This window comes from Diospyros lotus, chromosome 4 (genome assembly GCF_014633365.1).
Source record: "Diospyros lotus cultivar Yz01 chromosome 4, ASM1463336v1, whole genome shotgun sequence".
In the NCBI taxonomy this organism is placed as follows: Eukaryota; Viridiplantae; Streptophyta; class Magnoliopsida; order Ericales; family Ebenaceae; genus Diospyros; species Diospyros lotus.
Window position 1 is genome coordinate 43798925 of NC_068341.1, and position 18796 is coordinate 43817720.

Genomic DNA, 18796 nt, shown 5'->3' on the forward strand with positions numbered 1-18796 from the left:
AAACTATAATGCTTAAACACTACCCAATAAATCTTCTTTTGATTTAAACATACATTCCTCACCTCTATAGTTTATGGTATTACATAAACAAATAGAGTACTCTGGTATCAAAATTTCTAAAATCAATTTAGATTGCGATTTGATTTACAGTCTAAACAGATCAAAATGTTGTCGTCTTGATCCATACCTTCTTCTTCTCTACTTCTCTATAAATTGTTCTAGCTACGTCTCTTCTCTTTCCCTTTTTTTTTTCTTCTTTTTTTTCCTTTCCTTTTTCTCTTTCCTTCTTTACTTTTTTTTTACAAATTTGACAACGATTGATAGGAAGGCGACCACGAGCAATCTACGAATCACCTCGCCATCAGTCCTTCCCTTCCCATTGTTGATCAGCCTCAGTTACCCTCACCGTCATATATTTAAAAGGGAAGAGGAGAGAAAATTTATATATATATAAAAAAGGAAAGAGAAGAAGAAGAAGAAGAGATGAAGAAAAGAGAAAGAGGAAAATAGAGTAGTCTAGTAGAGAAGAAGATATAAATTAAAATGATACCGTTTTAATTATTCGACTACAATCTAAGTTGGTTTAAAAAATTATATTTGGGTATTACAAAGTATTATCAATACCATAAGTTTTCAAAATACTCTCTCTATATATTTGGTTTAATTTATAACATATTTAAACTTATCACTATATTAAATTTACTCTTTATTTAAATTTTACTTAAAAATATAAAAATTAAATTACAATTACCAATTGTTACATAAAGTTTAAATAGAAAAAAGAAAACCTGAAAAAGTAAAAACGGTGTGGACAAAGCAAAGGCGAAAAAAAATAAATAACCGCCATGGTTTTCTAATTTATCGTACGGAGACGAAGTCGCTTAGTTGAGATCGGCGGCGATGGAAGCGAAGCACGGGGAAATGCTTCGCGGTGATTGTCGCTTTCTGGGAATCGATTCTCATTTCATTCGATTCTCTCGCTTCGCTCTCTTCCCATCGAAGCCGCCTCTTCTCCTTCTCCTTCTCCGCCTCCTCTCCTTTTAATCCTCATGCATTCCGTCAATCTGTAGCGATCGATTCGAGTACATTGGAGTACTTCGGTTTCCTGTTCGACGGCCGGCGATGCGCGGATTAGAGCTCTGGTTCGAGGACTTGATCGCATCGCAACCGCGTGATTTCCGGTTCTACAACGGTTCCGATTCGGTTTGCTTCTCAAACGGCGGGTTGTTCCTCGAGCCCGCCGTTCCTGCGTCGTTCGTGTCATTTGTGTCGACGAAGAGCTGGTCGAATTCCTTGTCGTGTCGCCGGCAGCGGCGGAAGGGACGCGCCGGCGCGTTTTTGTCGGTGAGCTTGTCGATCAAGGGAAGCCGGGAAGGGTTTGGCCAGGAGTCGAGTGAAATTTTGGGGCAAAATGGAGAGAAGAGTTCGGAGGAGGAGGTAGTGGCGTTTGAAGAAGAGAAAAGAGAAGAGGAGGGTTGGTTGCGAGGAGGAGGAGGAGGTGCATTGAATACTACGAAGCACCTCTGGGCTGGAGCTGTCGCAGCTATGGTTTCGAGGTTCGGTTATAACACATAGCATACAGATATATGCATATGAGTATAAGATGTGACCTTCCTTCTTTCCTCTCGTGCATGTTTGAATTTTATTCTGGACAGTAGTGAGATTGGTTCATGTCGTCGTCGACTTGGCTATCTTGATGTTTGGCTTGTCAACTATGCACCTTTGGGGTCTACATATTGAAGCGCACGGTCCACATACAATTTGGATAACATGTGCATCTTGAAAGTATACAATGTCTTATTTTTGTTTCTTCTTTATGGTTTTTAAATATACAGAAAGACTAGTTTTACCAGTTGCCTGCCCCCTGGCCTCCCCAGATGATAGTTTTCACTGCAATATTCCTTTTACGGAATTAGGAAATTCTAAATTCTTGTAGATGAATGCAATGCATTTTTTGTTTTCTAATCTAGCACCTATAGAAGAGAATTAGTGGATTACCTACCAAATGTGATTCCAGGAATCATAAGAAACTTAAAATTTTGTTGCAGAGTTGAAAGGGACAATTTTTAGTCTCAAAATGTTTAAGCATCAATGCTGCCCCTGCACCTTCATGTTCTAGTCATGTCAGGAACTCATATCTGCAGGTGTGGAAGAAAATATGATATGATATGATAATGTCAAGAATCACAAAAATGCTTATCATACCTGTTTTCTTGCTGCTTGTCCTAGGTAATATTCTCGAGGAGGTCCATGAATTTTGATTTTACACATTTTTTTCAAAAGAAAAAAAACACCATAGAACTTCTATATGGAAAAACTGTTTCATAAAAGTTATGTTGTCTGTAAGAGATGAGTATGTGCTCTAATATTTCCATTTTATTTCTTATTCATTCATATGACATTTTCCATTTGCCATATAGGAGTTGGCTTACTGACGATGTGATTAAAGAAAGAATTCATGTTCTGTGAAATAATAATTGACTTGATCTGAAAATTGAAATGGGCCTAGCTTTTATGCTCTAGCACTCAGGTTCCCGGAGATGTATTGTCAAGGTCGCTTGTTGATCATTCACATGCTTTGCAATTTGTACGTTCTTGCTACAGCTATATCTTGAGATGATCAATATATCAACAAAACATGGATCTTGAATTTCTGCAGTCATGTCTGATTAGTATATGGTAGAAAGCATCTTCTTTTATACCATGATATCATCCTCATGTGAATGAATTGTTTTGTATCAGAACATTTGTCGCTCCTCTTGAGAGACTAAAGCTGGAATATATAGTTCGTGGTGAACAGAAAAATCTTTTTGAGCTCATCAAGGCAATTGCAGCTTCTCAAGGTCTGAAAGGCTTTTGGAAAGGAAATTTTGTCAATATTCTCCGGACGGCTCCTTTCAAGGCTATCAACTTCTATGCCTATGATGTGTATAAGAATCAACTTCTCAGGATTTCTGGGAACGAAGAAACAACCAATTTTGAAAGATTCCTTGCTGGTGCTGCAGCCGGAATTACTGCTACTGTGCTTTGCATACCTATGGACACTGTATGTGTTAATCTTTTGATTGCTTGATTTGTTACTGTGTGTTTTCTTTTTCCTAGGGAGGATCTTATATTCATTTTCTCATTTTGCAGTTCATAGTCCTCATCAGCAACCATGTTCTGTAATATAAGTAGCAGGTTAGAACCAGTAAGGAGAGACACATCTTCCTCTGCTTGGCCTACGTGTCTGGTGCAAGCAGAGGGTGTACCCCCGTTGCCTGTCTGTCATGGAGTCTTCATGATCCAGAGTAACTAATGATCTAAAAGAACCTCTTTCAAACAATCAAACAGAATAAATAAATAAAACGTAACTCATATGCCAGTGAAAGCCTTGTTTTCTTGTTTGAATTATTTTCTCTAACACTTGTTCTCTGGACAACTTCTTTCTTCTGGGGTCTGGTCTGTTCCTTGTGTCTCTGATAGTCATTCTGAAAACCAATTGTTTGGTTAATGTATCATCAAGAAAAGAAGCTATTTGGATGCATGCATGGTTCATGCTATTTGTTTGTTAGCTTGGATATAAGGTTTGGGAACGTGTAAGAATAGGTAGCTGATCTAATAGTAACTGAGAGCTCTGTTTTGGCCTTAATCACTGATAGGTTTATTTATGATTAATTTGTTGCTGAGTTAAACTAATTTGTATTATGTTTCACCAATGATTAATAGTTATCTAATTGGCAGTATTTGATGGTCATGGGATAAATGTTTTGGAATTATACATGTCTATTTTGTATTTGTATGGAGTCCTTGGTTTTATCTTTACGGTCATTTATGTTCTTATTGGAATTTTAATTAGGTTACCCATTTTCATTATACAATTCTCAGAAGTGGTGACATGACTGGTTTATGCATAAAAAAAGTTGTGGGTGATCGTAAGCCTGCTTACTGAGGCCCAATCACATTCAGTTAGATGTAGGGAGTTTGCCTCACTGGTGCACCCTCTTATGCCATAATATTGTACATTAGCCATTTCACTGGTTTTATTCCAATTTTTTAACTAAATGGACTTTAAGTAGATATTTGATATCATCAATAACTAAGCTGTTCTAATTTAAAGCCAAGTTATAGGAAACTTCAAGTGGTTCACATTGTTAGTAATTCCCCACATTACATGTTTGGAATTTTTTTTTTTTTTTTTTTTTCATGCATTGGTTTTCTGATTCACACCACATGTTTAATGTCTCAGATCAGGACTAAGATGGTAGCACCTGGGGGAGAAGCTTTGGGTGGTGTAATTGGTGCTTTTCGCCACATGATCCATACTGAAGGATTTTTCTCTCTTTACAAGGGTTTAGTGCCATCAATTATAAGCATGGCACCTTCAGGTGCAGTTTTCTATGGTGTTTATGATATATTGAAGTCAGCTTATCTTCATTCACCCGAGGGGAGGAAGAGAATTCAACATATGAAAGAACAAGGAGACGAAGCCAATGCATTGGATCAACTGGAGTTGGGTCCTATTAGAACGTTGGTGTATGGGGCTATTGCTGGTGCTTGTTCAGAGGCGGCTACTTACCCATTTGAAGTTGTCAGGAGACAGCTTCAAATGCAAGTCCGGGAAACGAAAATGAGTGCAATGGCGACATGTGTCAAGCTAGTGGAGCAAGGTGGTATTCCTGCTCTCTATGCAGGACTAATTCCCAGCTTATTACAGGTAATGACGTGGTTCTTTATTTACAATGAACTTGACTTATTACAAGGAGGGGTTTTAGGTTCATACTCTCGCTGAATCCATATGGATGATATGAGAAAATAATTACATAAGCAAAATCAAACTGTTTTGTAGGAATAAACATGCATTTGACTGAGGTAGTTTGTTGTTCTAAGTATGTGTTACTTATCTGGGAAAAAAAACAAAATGTCTGTGCTTCTTTACTCAATACTTAGGATAGGATATGAAGGACGTGTCTGTCATAGATAACTACAGTAAATAAAAAAGTTTTTTTTTTCCCCTCTCGAAACTATGAATTAAAAACTCTATGCTGGTACATAAAGACCATTCTACCTTAATAAATAAAAATGTTTCACAAGATATAAAATCAAGCAGTAAACGCAGCATTTGCACACATTCCTTCACCAACACCTACCTGTACATGAGTCTATGTAACTAGCCATCTGAGCATGGAAGTAATGGCCAGTATGTACTATGATTTTTGAGGGCTAATAGTATCAATAAGAACACGCCAAGTTAATAAACCAACAAAATGAGATGATGAATTGAAATAGCTTTGCCTGAAACCGCCGAACTTGCTATTTTGCCAACTTAGAACAATCAAATAAGCAAAACAATCTTGTAACTTGTTTTGTACTGTTTCGGGGGTATTGGACCACTGGTGGCCGTTAGACGAGTTTGCTGATGAAACAATTTCGCACCATCCACCATAAATTTGTTGAATGCATGACGCTGATCACAAGATACGGTTTAAATCCTGACATTTGGTGATCTATTTTTCTCTTACAGGTTTTACCATCAGCTGCCATAAGCTACTTGGTGTATGAATCAATGAAAATAGTTCTCAAAGTGGAGTCACCATAATTCCAGTAGTTCAACAGGGACCTGGTCTTGCAGAAGGTAATGCCCTTCGAAGGGGTTGCATTCTTCCCCCTTGGAGACTCCTTTACCTTTTCTTGTGCCCTTTTTTTAACTCTTCCAATTATAGATTACCTGCCCTTTTGGTTAGGCAAGTGTAGAGCAAACTCATCCATCCAACTTCTCTCAAAGATCCCAAGTAGTTTTCCTTGGAACTGAGATATAAATGGTTTTTCCATTTCAAGTTCAACATTTAGCAAAGAATATGAGATGATGGCCTGAACTGGGTCATCTGCGATTTAGTTAGTGGCTGTAAACAACTTTGAGTTTAATGCTTATTTCTCCAGTCGATATATCCAATTGAGTGTGATGATTTGTGACTGCATAATTGTGTGGGCATTGCTAGACTAAATGTCTAGCAGGAGGGTAGCAGTAAAACTTTGGGCATTGGACTAGGTAGGCATCACTCCCATAAAATGATTTCCTTCAAGGGGCCCTCTTGTGCTCATGAATGTTAATGTTACTGATTTCTTGTTAGCTTCAGCTTTTCAAAGAAGGCGGCTGACCTGCCGGGGCTTCTCAAGGTCAAGGGTCAGGAGACGATTTTTTTTTATTTTATCGGTTGCTAAAGGCGCAAGCAACCTTTTGCAATTTTTTAAGGGTAAATTGACCTTACATGCACTGGATTTCAAACATTTGGTGGATGATTTCTTTTCTTTTTTTTTAAATAAGAATTTTATAAAATTAACTACAGTGATCTACAATTCTAAGTTAGAGCATATTTTTAGTCTGACAACAAAAAATTCAAAAAGATCAAAACAGCTAAAAAAAAAAAAAAACAAAGGAATATATAATCTGTTTAACAATAAAAACAAACAAAATATACAAATATTAAGAAGAGATCTTTATTAGTATCATATTCTGAGATCATTCAGCGAAAACACCTTCTCTAAGCATTATAGCTTAGGCGTCAAAGTATACTCATAATTCAAATTTTAAGGCGTGTGTGTGTGGGAGCAAGCTGTCCAGTAGAGATTAAATTTATTTTGTCCCGTGAAAGCAGCCTTTGATGAATACTTTAGATTAGACGGCCCTTTGCTTTGTTGGACATAGACCCAAAAATTAAATTATATCAAATTAAAAACAATAGCCTGGTGTTCTGTTCAAAAATTAATTGATCGAAAACTAAATATATATATTTAAAATTTACTTAATTTATTAGACTGATTTAGATCTCACTCGATTTGATTCGCTAGATAACCAATTCAGTCTTTGATCTTTAAGTTAAAAAGTTTACGGGTCCTAACTCAATTCAAGAATAACTTGATTCAATCCAAATCTTTAAGTTTTGTAGGGTGACAAAGTAAAAAGTCTTTACTTTTTATATTTCAGGTTTGAGTTTTGCTTATGTAAGTTCTTTTTTAATTTTTTTCTTTCAATCTTTCATTGTTTGTATTCGTTGTTGTTTAAATATAATAATAATATTTAAATCTCAAGAAATCATTTCAAGTCGTCAAGATCCTATAAGAAAAAAAACGATTAGGGGCGTAAGGTATTTTATGCACAAACCGTCTTATGCTTAAACCAAATTATCGAGAATGTTGAAGAATTTACTAAACTCTCGAATCATTATTAGTACCATATATTTTTCAAATGTGAAGGAGTTTGGAGATTTATGATAAGCATCCTTACTATTTTTTTCGAGATCGACTAGAATTTAGACTTTTATAAATTAGTCTTATCATTAAGAATTTTTAAAGTTAACTTTAAGAGATAAAATACTAATGATGTTGTCATAAAAGATTATTCTATCAATCTCTCCGATGTTTTTTAGTTGGTTGCTAAGGGTGAGCATAATTTGAATATAATCAAATTATTGAATTTTAGTTTATTCAAAAAAAATTCCTTTTCGATCGTTTGTTTAGATTTAAGTTTTTTAAAAAATTAATTTCAATCAAGACAATAATTAAATTTAATTTTTATTAGGACAATAATTTTGATTAAATTAAACGTATTATTTATTAAGACAATAATTGATATTACACTTAAATTTAATTCAATATTTGGGTATACTTTTGAATATTAATCCTCTCAGTTAAATTTAACAACCTAAAGTCACACCACATAACTATCCACTAGTAATTAACAATCAAATCTATAACCTTATCACCTAAAAGTATCACTTCAAAAGGTAGCATATATAGAAGATTATATTTTTGTGGTTACAAGTTTTACTTACAACTTGTATAATTTCTACTTATCAACGTCACTTTATCTTTTAGTACATAAAAATGATTAAAAATATCTACATTAGAAGGTGTTATGGGTATTTCTTGGACTATTCCTTATGGGTTAGACTCGATCCAGCAGGACGACCCAAATCGCCTCAAGCCCAGTAAGCCCAAGTCGAGCTCATCAGAACAAGGTCATACATCGCTGAAATCCGAACTCAGATCGTGAAATCAAGCGAGCTCTCAGCAAGCTTTCAGCAATATACCCAACGAGCTCCTAGCGACGATGCTTCTATCTCGCTGGCCTAACCGTATAGCTCGTCGGTTAAATTATTCAGCTCGCATGACAACAAGAATGCGGAACAATCAGAGGAAGGGATCCACTCACCTTATGTGAGGCAAACCGGATCCCTGGTAATACGGAGTCCACTCTCGATTTTATGGAATTGATAAGGACATTTTGTCTCCATGATGTCATCTACTCACTTTTGTATTTTATACAATTGTAAACACTCTTCACTATAAAGAGAGGTAAAAAATACCATTGTAAAAAAAAAAGAGAACAACAACAATAACATACTGTTACTCTATCAGAATAACTAAAGGACACTCGTGGAATAGATATCGTTTTAATCGAACCACGTTAAACTCCCAGTATCCGTTCTAATCTTGTTTCCTCCTCTTTGCATTTGTGCTCAATATTTCATTGCGGGTCTAAAAATCACAGTTGACTAATTCTGAACGTCGAGTAAAGGTGTGAAAAAAATTTAAATTCACCATTTTATTCTTATTATGAGGGATGAGTCTCACCTCAGGAATATATGATACACTTGCCAATGGTGGTATTTGGAATATTTGTGTTTAATTTTTTAGGAACATTGGTTTCAAAAATCATATTATTGTTAAGATTTATATGAGTAGATTAGTTATTTTTTAAGTTGTCAACCTAAATATTATTAGGGGTGTACAAAAGTTCGATTTAATCGAAATAACTGAGCTAAACTGATTGAAATTGTCGATTCAGTTTAATTTTAGTTAAGGGTTAGTTCATTCGAGTATTAAATTTAAAATTTTCAATTATTTTTGTTTTGAAAAAAAAATAAAGTAATCAAACTGGTTGACTTTTTTTTTTGGAATTTTCAATTTGTTCAGTTTTTTAAGATTTTTTTTGGTGTTTTGGATTTTTTTTTATTTTTTTAATTTGTTCAAGTTTTTGATTTGTTCAGTCAATTCCTATTAGTTTTCTACACAATTTTGATCTATTCAGTTTCAGTATTTCGATCGGTTTGATAACTAAATTGACCCAATACTCACCTCTCAATATCTTTACTTTTTGAGGTGAAGAAGCATAAAATCATTAAATTTGATAAAATAATCCTTTCTTTAATCTCTTTTTATACATTAATAACAAAGATAAACTCAAAGATGACAAGAACACATCGAGTCTTTTCGGCTTCTAGAGAAGGTTTGAATATTAGGGGCTGATGATTAAACAAATGCACACTTGTGGGAAAGGTGTGACCCAGCAGCCGTGCAAGCTCATCAATCCACATCCAAATTCGTCCCTTTGTGCCCATTAGATAAGGGCAAGGGCCTTAAAAAAGATCATCCCAAAGAGCCAATCTTTGGGTCACAATATCTCTGTTTATTATTGCCAGATCCAAACAAATAAACAGAGTCTCTCAAGAATGAGAGATTGTAATTTATTATTACTAAATGTTCTTTAAAAATGCACGAGAACAAAGAATTATTAAAGATATTTAAAATTTTTCATAATCCCAACTATTAATCAGGAGGAAGCTATAACTGTGGGGGCTGATGCTAAAGAAAAAGGTCGTCCGAGTAAGTAAAATCTAAGCGCTTAGGGGACCCCCACATCTCCATCAAGTCCTGCACGTCATAGTCCTCCATTGCTCCTAACCCATCAAACAGTTCGTCGGAAAACCCATCCTCAGCCGCCGGCGGAGGCGGCGTGTGGGATTTATCTTCTTCCTTGTCCACCGCCGGCATGTGGCCCTCGAAGAGGGCGACGTGGCTGAACAGCTTGTCCTTGCGGGAGAAGCTCGTCCCGCACGAGCACTTCCACTTGGACTCGCCACAGTGCTTGAGATGGGACTTCAAATCCGCCACCACGGAGAACGTCTTCTTGTTGCAGCGCTGGCAAGTGTACATCTTGGGGCAGTGGCTTCTCTTGAAGTGGTTCTTCACGCAGATCACCGACTTCAGTGCCCGGAATTTCTTGTGCTGCTTGTTCCGGTTACACCCAACGAAGGGGCACGAAAACCTCTTCTTCCTCTCGCTAGGAGGACACCTCTCCGGCTTCACCAGCGCCTCCGGCGTCTTGAACTGGTCGCCGTGCGCCCGCATGTGCATTCTCAGATTGGCGTCCCGCTTGAACCCCTTCCCGCAGACGTCGCAGATGTGAACGTGCTCGGCAAGCAACTCCACGGCGTCGAGCTCCACGATCTCCCAATCCTCACCCGTCTCCGAAACATCGCCGCCCGGATTTTCTGGGCCCTTCGGATGTGCTGGAGTGGGGTAATCTATTGGATGGGTGGAGGAGAGGAGGGCGGCTCCGTTGACGATGACCTGGCGGATGGCCGAGGAGATCTCGGCGGAGACCATCGCCATCTGGTGCCGTTCGATGAGGGTGTTGGCGTTGACCGTCCCGGCAAGGAATCGCTGCAGTGAATCCATCCTGTCGCGGACGGCCGAGAGATTGATCAGAGGGTCGCCGGAAGCCTCCAGAGGTTGCCCGTCGGCATAGAAGTGGGAGGAGTTTGACATCTTTGGCAGGAGATTCCGAAGCTTAAGCTGATTTGTAGAGAGGGGCTTATATATAAATACAAACATACATACGGGCGTGTTGCTTTGCTGGAAGACGGATGAGATTCCTTCGATCCTGGCCGTTCGATTAAGACAATGATGTGATGACGTGGGCCTCATCGCCCCAATGACGTGGCTGGATGGCACGTGTACAGCGCGAACGAGGCGTGCGAATCAGTCCGGAGTCCAACAATTAACCATTTTTAATAACTGGATTTAATAACTGGATGTACTAATAGCATTTTCCTTGATAATTTATGTGATAAAAACCAGTCCCTCCCTTAGAAATGTAACGTTTTTGATAATTTATTAAAGGAAAGTATTATTGGTATACCTTTATGTACACCTTGAGCTACACAAAGGTGTATCAATGACAAAAATATTCCTCTGAGACGCGTGAGGGACATGGAGAGGCGCAGGGTATTTTTGTCATTGATACACCTTGTGTAGCCCAAGATGTACAAAAATAATGTACATGTAACATGACTCAATTATCAAATAAAAATAGTCACAATCCCCATAAATGGTCTCATTTGACGCGTTTAGGGTTTACATCTTACTTACTTTAACTCAAACTTATCTTCACTCCTAATACCACTTGACCCAACTGTCCATGAAATTCATAATTACATTATTTATAATTTCGGATAGATAAAGTAGATTCACAATCGTTTGTTTTATGAAATTGTATTTTTTTATTTCAAAGGTAAAATTTAAAGATTTTTACTCTTATTATCTCATAAATAAGAAAGAAATAATCACGAAGGTTTAAAATTGAGTACTTTCATATGTAAGTAATGGATTATGGAAAGAAGATGTAGTTGAAGGGCTTTTTTTTTTAATGAATTAGTTAGTCATCTAGTAATAAGTAAGATATGTACCATAGAGTTGGCCTAATAAACTTGAGAATCGTAGACGAAAAAATTTATCAAGACCTTTTTAAGAGTATTAATTTTTCTTATATTTGAGAGTCGGTCCAACAATCACAATATAATAATACAAATAACAGATGACAGATGCTAAAGTAAAGCTTGAAATTGAAACAAGCAGTGAATGTGTTATGTGTAGTGACTGTCGAAGCCCACGTGTGCCCAAGAAAGAGGAGAGGGAGAAGAAGAAAAAAAAATTAGAAAGAGAAAGTGGATTTTATGGGATTATGAGAATTAGAAATTGGAAACAACAACACGATAAAAAATTGAAAAATAAAAAGGGGAAGATAAAAATGTTTACTATGTTTTGTATTTAAATTTTTAGTAAAATATTTATTATTAAAAAAATAAAAAAATATATATTACAAATTTTTAAGTTAAGGACCTTTCAATTTTAAGGGTCTTATGCCCCGCATATCTGGCTTCACTATTGGGCCGGCACTGATGTACCAAGTAACAATACTATGTTTTGTTGGATTCGGTTGAAGATTCAAAAGCTCTTTCTTGACCTAACTAAGCAGAAAATGATACGATAAGATAAAATATAATAAAAATAAAGATAAAGAAAATGTTACCCATACTTAACTGTCAATGCAAACTCTTTGGTTTTGAATTTTTTCTAAATTAGATTAGACCGTTGTAATTGATAACTTAGTAGACATCACATAATAGAGTCAATTATATTAGAATATTGTTAAGATCTAAAAACATATTCTATTAAATTTTCGTAATAATATCATTATTTAATCGTTTTGAAACTCGAGAAATAGTGCATGGATGATTTTTTTTATATAAAAATTATGAGGTATTTAATTTTTATTTTTATTTTTAAATTAAAATAAAGGAGTCATGTTATTATAGAACCTCGAAGGAGCAAAGAAGGTGGCCACCTAAAATAAAGCAATATCTGTCTAATGGTGGGTGTTAAGAGTTGACCTTAAATTAATTATATAATATATAATTATTAATATTAAATATTACATAAAATATTAAAATTATTTGTCGAACTAAATTACCATTTTATCCCTGGTATGGTCGGCATTTGAGAAAAATGCGGTGCATTGCGTCTGGTCAGTCCATCAGAACCTTCTGAAGAAGCAACTTTCTTTTTATTTTTTCCCTTTTTTTTCCCATTGTCATCATTTACATTTTGACCCACTCCTCCATGACCTATTTCTTTATTGAAAAATGCTACAAAGCCGACGGCGTACCGACGAACTTATCAAAAGGGATCAAAAAGATCCAAATACTCTCACCCATCTTCACCTCTCTCATATCTCCCATAACTATTTTGCAGAGCTCTTGCCTCCCTTCTCTCTGTCTTCTCCGAGTGACCAATAACCGCCGCGCCTTGCCTCTCTCGTCACCACACCTCGCCGACCGTTGCTGCAACAGCAACGGTCGGCAAGGCGACGAGCTAGGCGAGGCACGGCGGTCGACAGTTGCCCGAAAAAGACAAAGAGAAAGGAGCGAGGGCTTTACGCGCAACCATGAGAGATAGAAAGGAGAGAGGAAAGAGACGAGGGTTTGGCTATGCAGTGAAGGGTATTTTTGTCTTTCCAACCCTATTATGTAAGGCTCTCTGTGAGATTGTCTGGCCCTCTAGTATAACTTTTCTTTATTATTGTTATAGGTAATTCAGTAAGATATTTCAATTATTGTTTGATATAGCAAGTGTTGTCTCAAGATTAATAATGATTTCATTTTTAGAATATCATCGTCAAATTATTTAAATTTTATAAAAAAAAATAATTAGATGCTAGAAAACAATTTTCTCACAAACACTTCAGTATTTAAATTAAATACTAAACTTCACTAAAAACTTAAGTATAATATTGAATTCAGTATTAGAAATATATTTTTTTTAAATGATGACTCATTTATTTATAAAGAAAAATAGAGATTTATGAAAAATATCACTCATATTCTGAGATCTACTAAAATTAAGATTCATATGAATAATATCCATCGGATTCTTATAAATAATATTTACCCTTTTCATATAATTTTTAAATAGATTTTCAAATATCAAAATTATCTTATTTGCACTTTAATCAAAATCCCTCAATTACAAGAAATTTTAGATTCCTATTTTCGAGAGAATAGTAATAGTCCCGTAATATAAGTCTCCTGATTTTCTATCTCCGGAGACCATTTTCATCTCCAAGAAATCATAATAGTTTCTTAGTCTTTCTCAATCTTTGAGACATAAACTTTTTAATCGATTAATATTATTTTTACTTAATTAAAAATTATTCTTAATTAAGTAATATTTTTTATTTGAATAATAATACTTATTCTTATTTGAATAAAATTATCTCTATTTGGTTGTACCTTATTATTTTTAATTTTTTTATTATTTTTTACTTTTTCAATTTAAGTAACTATTTTATTGATTTTGTTTAATTTTTAAAAAATATTAAATATATTTAATTTAAATAATACAATCAATTTGATAACAAAATGAACCGAACACTGACTCCTAATTGTGTTCATGAATGCGGACGGCTGGTCAATTTACAAAAACAAAACAAATATGCTCTCTTCAAACCGGCCTCCAGCACCACCCAGCACCCCCACCAATCATTGTCCTGTCAATCATTACAAAGAGCACTAAAATTTTGCTTCTACTTAAGACACTGGGCCCCCAAAATGCACGAGAATTTGTGTAATATCCCGAAAATTGAGAAATAAATTAATTTGGCGAATTTTTAAAAGTTTTAGGGTGTAAGTGAAATAAGAAGAAAATGGAGGCATGGGTGTATGCGCAATTAAAGAAAATTAGGAGTGTTTAATTGTGAATAGTAGAAGTGACCGTAATTCACCTTAAATTTAATTAAGGTCGCGTAATGGTTGAAGGTGGAAGCCAGCCCAGCTGGCCGCACACGCGAAGGACCAGCCAGGCGGATGTGGGTTCGAGCCTTGGGGGGGAGCTGTGCGCGGTTTGGGAAAATAGCTGATTTTTTAATCAGCCTCAAGTGCCAAAACGGCGCCGTTTCATGTGAGGCGGTGGGCAGCATTTGGCTGCCACGCGGCGCTTGCTGGGCCGCTCTCTTTTTGCCTTTTAAATTGCTAATTTCAGTGTGTGTTTGGGCAGTGGAGGTCGTGCATCAGAAGAGAAAAAAATTTAAGAAGAAGAAGCAGCGTTGAGGAAGAAAATGGAAGGGAATTTGGGAGAAAAGAGAAGATTAAACTCCATTTAATCGTTGTTTAATTAGTCAGGCAAGCTCCTCTCCTCTCCCTCTTTGATTTCTTCTTCATTTTTAGTTGTTCTCAATAATGACTTGGATATGAACAGTGTGAGTGCAGAGTATAGCACGCTGTATATATATATATATATATATATGTAACATAGGTATTTATATAAACTATAGCACGCAGGGGCTGTTTTACACTGAGTTTTAATCCATTTAATTGTGTTTTGGGTATACCTTGGATTGGAGGGTGGTTCACTGTGTGTGTGATTGAGGGTTATGATGCAGAAATTGGCTTTTGGGCGTGTTTTCTGGGTGTGCATATCTCCGCGCGTAAGTTTACACACACATATATATATATATATATATATGTTCAGGTGCACAGTGAGTGTTGAATATGTGTGTGAGGAAGATTAAGTGGCCTTTTGCCGTGAGTTGCTGTGTGCATGTGTATGTTCACTGGGGAAGCTTAAGATAATTAATGGGTGTGCTCATTAGGTGTGTTCATGAGGGGAGAAATTGAAGTGATATATTTATATATATGTACATATAATGTTGAAAGATAAATTGGAGGCAGCAGCACGTCCATGTGCTCTTGGAAGTGCTTAAATATATTTATATATATATATGTATATATTTATGTAAATGTGGCTTAAAGATTATAAGTATCTAAATAAGTAATAATAGTAATAGGAATGATTTAATTTAAAATAAATATGAGATTTAATGGGATTTTATTTACGGTGTGCCTACGTGGGATTTTAGACGGTTAGATTTAATTAATGCGAGCTACGGGTTTATTAATCGCTCTTAAACGTTTTACTTCGCAGCGGGAGTGCAAGGAAAAGAAGAAACGGTCGTGTAAAGGCAAGCTCCTAACCCTCTTCTCGTGTTCTTTAATTCCCGTGAAAGACCCCGTGATTTCTTGTATTTTATCACCTTCCTTGCTTTAATTTGGCACATTGCCTTATTGGTTGAACTATTATTCATTTGTTTTAATTTAAATTAAATCTGATACTTCTATAATTTTATTCGTTGTGAGCCTAAGGGGGTTTGTACCGCCCCCATTCATTTCGGAATGATGCTGAACCCAGTTGGGGAACTAGGTTCCTAGTCGTGCGGGTTTTATTTACGGTTTTTCTCAGATTTATTTATGGTTCGGTTAGAGCTATTGAGCAGTGGGGCAGGGGTCGGTTGTTGGTGACGTTGGGGTAGACTATGGTACGGCCCTGATGTGGACCGTCGGGTGGACACCCCTAGTCACTGGCCGTTGACCGGTGCCGGGCACTGCTGACTATCTCTGCCAGTATGTGAATTACTGCATGATTAGATACCTTGTATTACTGTTCATGATTTGATATGCACATGGGTACGGGATGCATGTTGGGTTATTCATTTATTGAGTATGCTTGGACACGGACATTCTAGCTTGGTTAGGTTGCATCCAGCGCGGCATATGCACGGCGTGTGGTTTACTATGTGGGCGGAGCATGGCCTGATGCCTGGATGTATGGGCGCCTTGTATCACGTTGATGCTCACTACGCCATTGCATTTCTATGTGCATTGCATGGATACTAGTAGTATTTAGTTCTCGGACGGGAGTACCGACGGATACAGGTGACGGGAGTACCGGCCTGGGACAGCGCGCGCAGGTTTGTGGAGACATTTGTTGCCTTTCAGGGCAGCGGCAGGTTGGTATAGGACTTGGGTGCCAAGTGTCTTATGTGGGCCCCAAGGACCGGTATGTGCTTTTATTTTGTTATGCTATTGAGCTGTTGTGTTGTAGCGTCTCATGGCTTGTGTGTACCTGGGGGTTTATTCTGGGGTGAGATTTCTGGTTTTGTGTAGCCTTCAGCCTTTTCTTCCTTATGCTTGCTGAGTCTCTCGACTCACTTTGCTTTCCATCATTCCAGGTAGTGCCAGCGTGGGTTCGAGCAAGGGAGTCAGCGTCTAGCGACCGAGTCGGTACGGTGTACAGGCAGTCTCGTCAATCCATATCCACTCTGATGTCTAAGTAGAATTTACTCTATTATTTCGTACTGTGCCAGGTGTTTTCTCGAGTCTTGTGTATGTCGGCACAGGAGTTTGTGTTTATTTATTTATCTTGTGACCGCTGTGTTAGCGGGGTACCCATAGTGCATGCATGTCTTGAGCTTTGCTTCTGCTGTTCTTATTTTTTTGTGTATGCATGCCGGGGTGGTCTTTGTCTGGTGTCTCATTCTTTTCTCCTCCCGTAGGCGCTCCCGTTCGGGTAGTCCGGGTGGCTGGGATATCCGGGCGGGGGTGCTTACAATGTTGGTATCAGAGCGTCATTGAGTCAATTTTGTGGGACGAGTTCCTGTACACCAAGGTTGTTGGGTAGAGTTAGAGAGATGTCTAGCTTGTCTTTAATGGCCGGATATGAGTCTAAATAAGGAATCCTATGTGTATAGGTTGGTTTTAGGTTAAGGTGCAGGACCACGTGTGAGGGGACGTGATGTATGATGTTATCGTGACTTGCCAAGTCACTTTTATTGGAAGGTGTGTATGCATGTGTACTGAAGAGCAATTGTAAGAAAATGGGTGAGGTAGTAGCGAGGCACAGCAAGTAGTCGACTGTAGGTGAGGGAGCTGTTGGCCGGTGGCCAACGGACACCAGTTCTCTTCCTATCTGTCGGTCTCTTTGCTGGGAGCTCGGTATTTGCCATGTGTAGCAATGGGAAGGAAATTACAAATTAGATATGTTCGTTGCGTACTTGAGGACTTGCGTAAATGAGATAGGATGTAGTAGAGTGCTTAAAGTTTTATGAGTTGCCACAAGGTAGGAAAGAATTGACGATAGGAAAAGTCGGTGAAATAAGGAAAAATGACTCATTGGTATGTTTATGGGTCGTGTAAATGTGTGGACATTGGAGTTTTGTTCTTAGGTATGATAAGCAAATAAATTGGAAGTTTCGTGCCTGGAAGGCCTAACTGCGATGATGATGACTGTGTTGATAATGGAGACTTAGAGGTATCAGGTTTAGTTGAGCAAAAGTATGTCGGAACATGAGGGCATACGCAAGTGCATGTTTGGGAAGGGTTATCTTCTAAACTAGAGACCGAGACTAGCAATGGAATGTTGTTTGGGTTCGTTAACGATATAGCTTGACCAAGGGTGTTCCTTAGGGTGCATTTGTGTTTTGAAGGTGAACAAGGATAGTCGTGAATAAAATGGGAAAATCATCATTACTTTGTTACTTAGTTTTGGGTAAAAGGGTCCATTTGTTAATGTTTGAGGTAGCTAATATACTGGAGGCACTTACGGACCGTATGGGTTGAGCATCCTGAGTATCTTTGGTTAGAAATTACCTTTGGTCTTGTTAATGTTGTACGAGTTTAGCTATCGGCGGGGTTGGGATTGGACTCCTGAGGTGCAGACCGTGAGGGAAAGGATCACCGTGGGTCGTCCCAGTTTCATCGATCTGTCTGCTATTTGTGTGGCCAGTTGGGCCATATGAGATGAATTGTTTGCAGACAGGGAGAACGGATGTAGGTTCGATGATCGTTTGCTTTCGGTTTGACCAGAAAGAGGTCACAAAGCGAGTAACTGTAAACAACCGCCATAGCTTGATGAACAGAGGTTTGGAGGCCAAGGTGGAGCGTTGGTAGTTATCGAATGAGCCGTAGGAGGGATCCACAATTGGGCCTATCGATTCTTTAAGGAGGGGAGATCATCTGGTGACATTTTAGATCTCGGGATGTATTGAATGAAGAATGTTTATTCCTTGAAAATCCTGATTGACTACCCATATTTATTAATGGGATCCTGAGCATTCGCAGCAAATTGTGGGAGAAAGTACTGCCGAGAAAATGTTGTGTACCTGGTTAAGAATCAGTTGGCAAAAGTCAGACTAAATGATATTGTTGCTGAATTCGTGAGTGAGGATGTTGTATCGTTTCCGTGTTCCAGTGCGTCGTAAATACGTGGCAGGTTTAGGTCACGTTATCGAATATTAGCTTCTCGAGGGTGACCCCACTCCTATCATTACCGATTGCATTTGAAGTTAGTTGCATTTAAGCTT

The 18796-nt window shown here is 37.5% G+C and overlaps 2 protein-coding genes across 2 annotated transcripts; one reads left to right on the forward strand and one right to left on the reverse strand.

Moving 5' to 3' along the window:
- Positions 1-857: 857 nt before the first annotated feature.
- Positions 858-5960, forward strand: LOC127798688 (probable mitochondrial adenine nucleotide transporter BTL3). The gene is made up of 4 exons (XM_052332234.1): positions 858-1556; positions 2743-3046; positions 4229-4696; positions 5504-5960. Exons 1-4 carry the CDS (start codon positions 1123-1125, stop codon positions 5576-5578), a joined length of 1281 nt encoding a protein of 426 aa, XP_052188194.1. The 5' UTR covers positions 858-1122; the 3' UTR covers positions 5579-5960.
- Positions 5961-9472: 3512 nt separating this feature from the next.
- On the reverse strand, positions 9473-10624 carry LOC127798950 (protein SENSITIVE TO PROTON RHIZOTOXICITY 1-like). Its single transcript, XM_052332608.1, has one exon. It carries the CDS (start codon positions 10588-10590, stop codon positions 9625-9627), a length of 966 nt encoding a protein of 321 aa, XP_052188568.1. The 5' UTR covers positions 10591-10624; the 3' UTR covers positions 9473-9624.
- Between the last annotated feature and the right edge of the window lie 8172 nt (positions 10625-18796).

Coding starts and splice junctions, on each gene's coding strand:
- LOC127798950 (XM_052332608.1), bottom strand. CDS start 10,590: ATGTCAAACTCCTCCCACTTCTATGCCGACGGGCAACCTCTGGAGGCT.
- LOC127798688 (XM_052332234.1), top strand. CDS start 1,123: ATGCGCGGATTAGAGCTCTGGTTCGAGGACTTGATCGCATCGCAACCG. Junction 3,047..4,228: donor TTTGCATACCTATGGACACT/GTATGTGTTAAT, acceptor TTAATGTCTCAG/ATCAGGACTAAGATGGTAGC. Junction 4,697..5,503: donor TAATTCCCAGCTTATTACAG/GTAATGACGTGG, acceptor TTTCTCTTACAG/GTTTTACCATCAGCTGCCAT.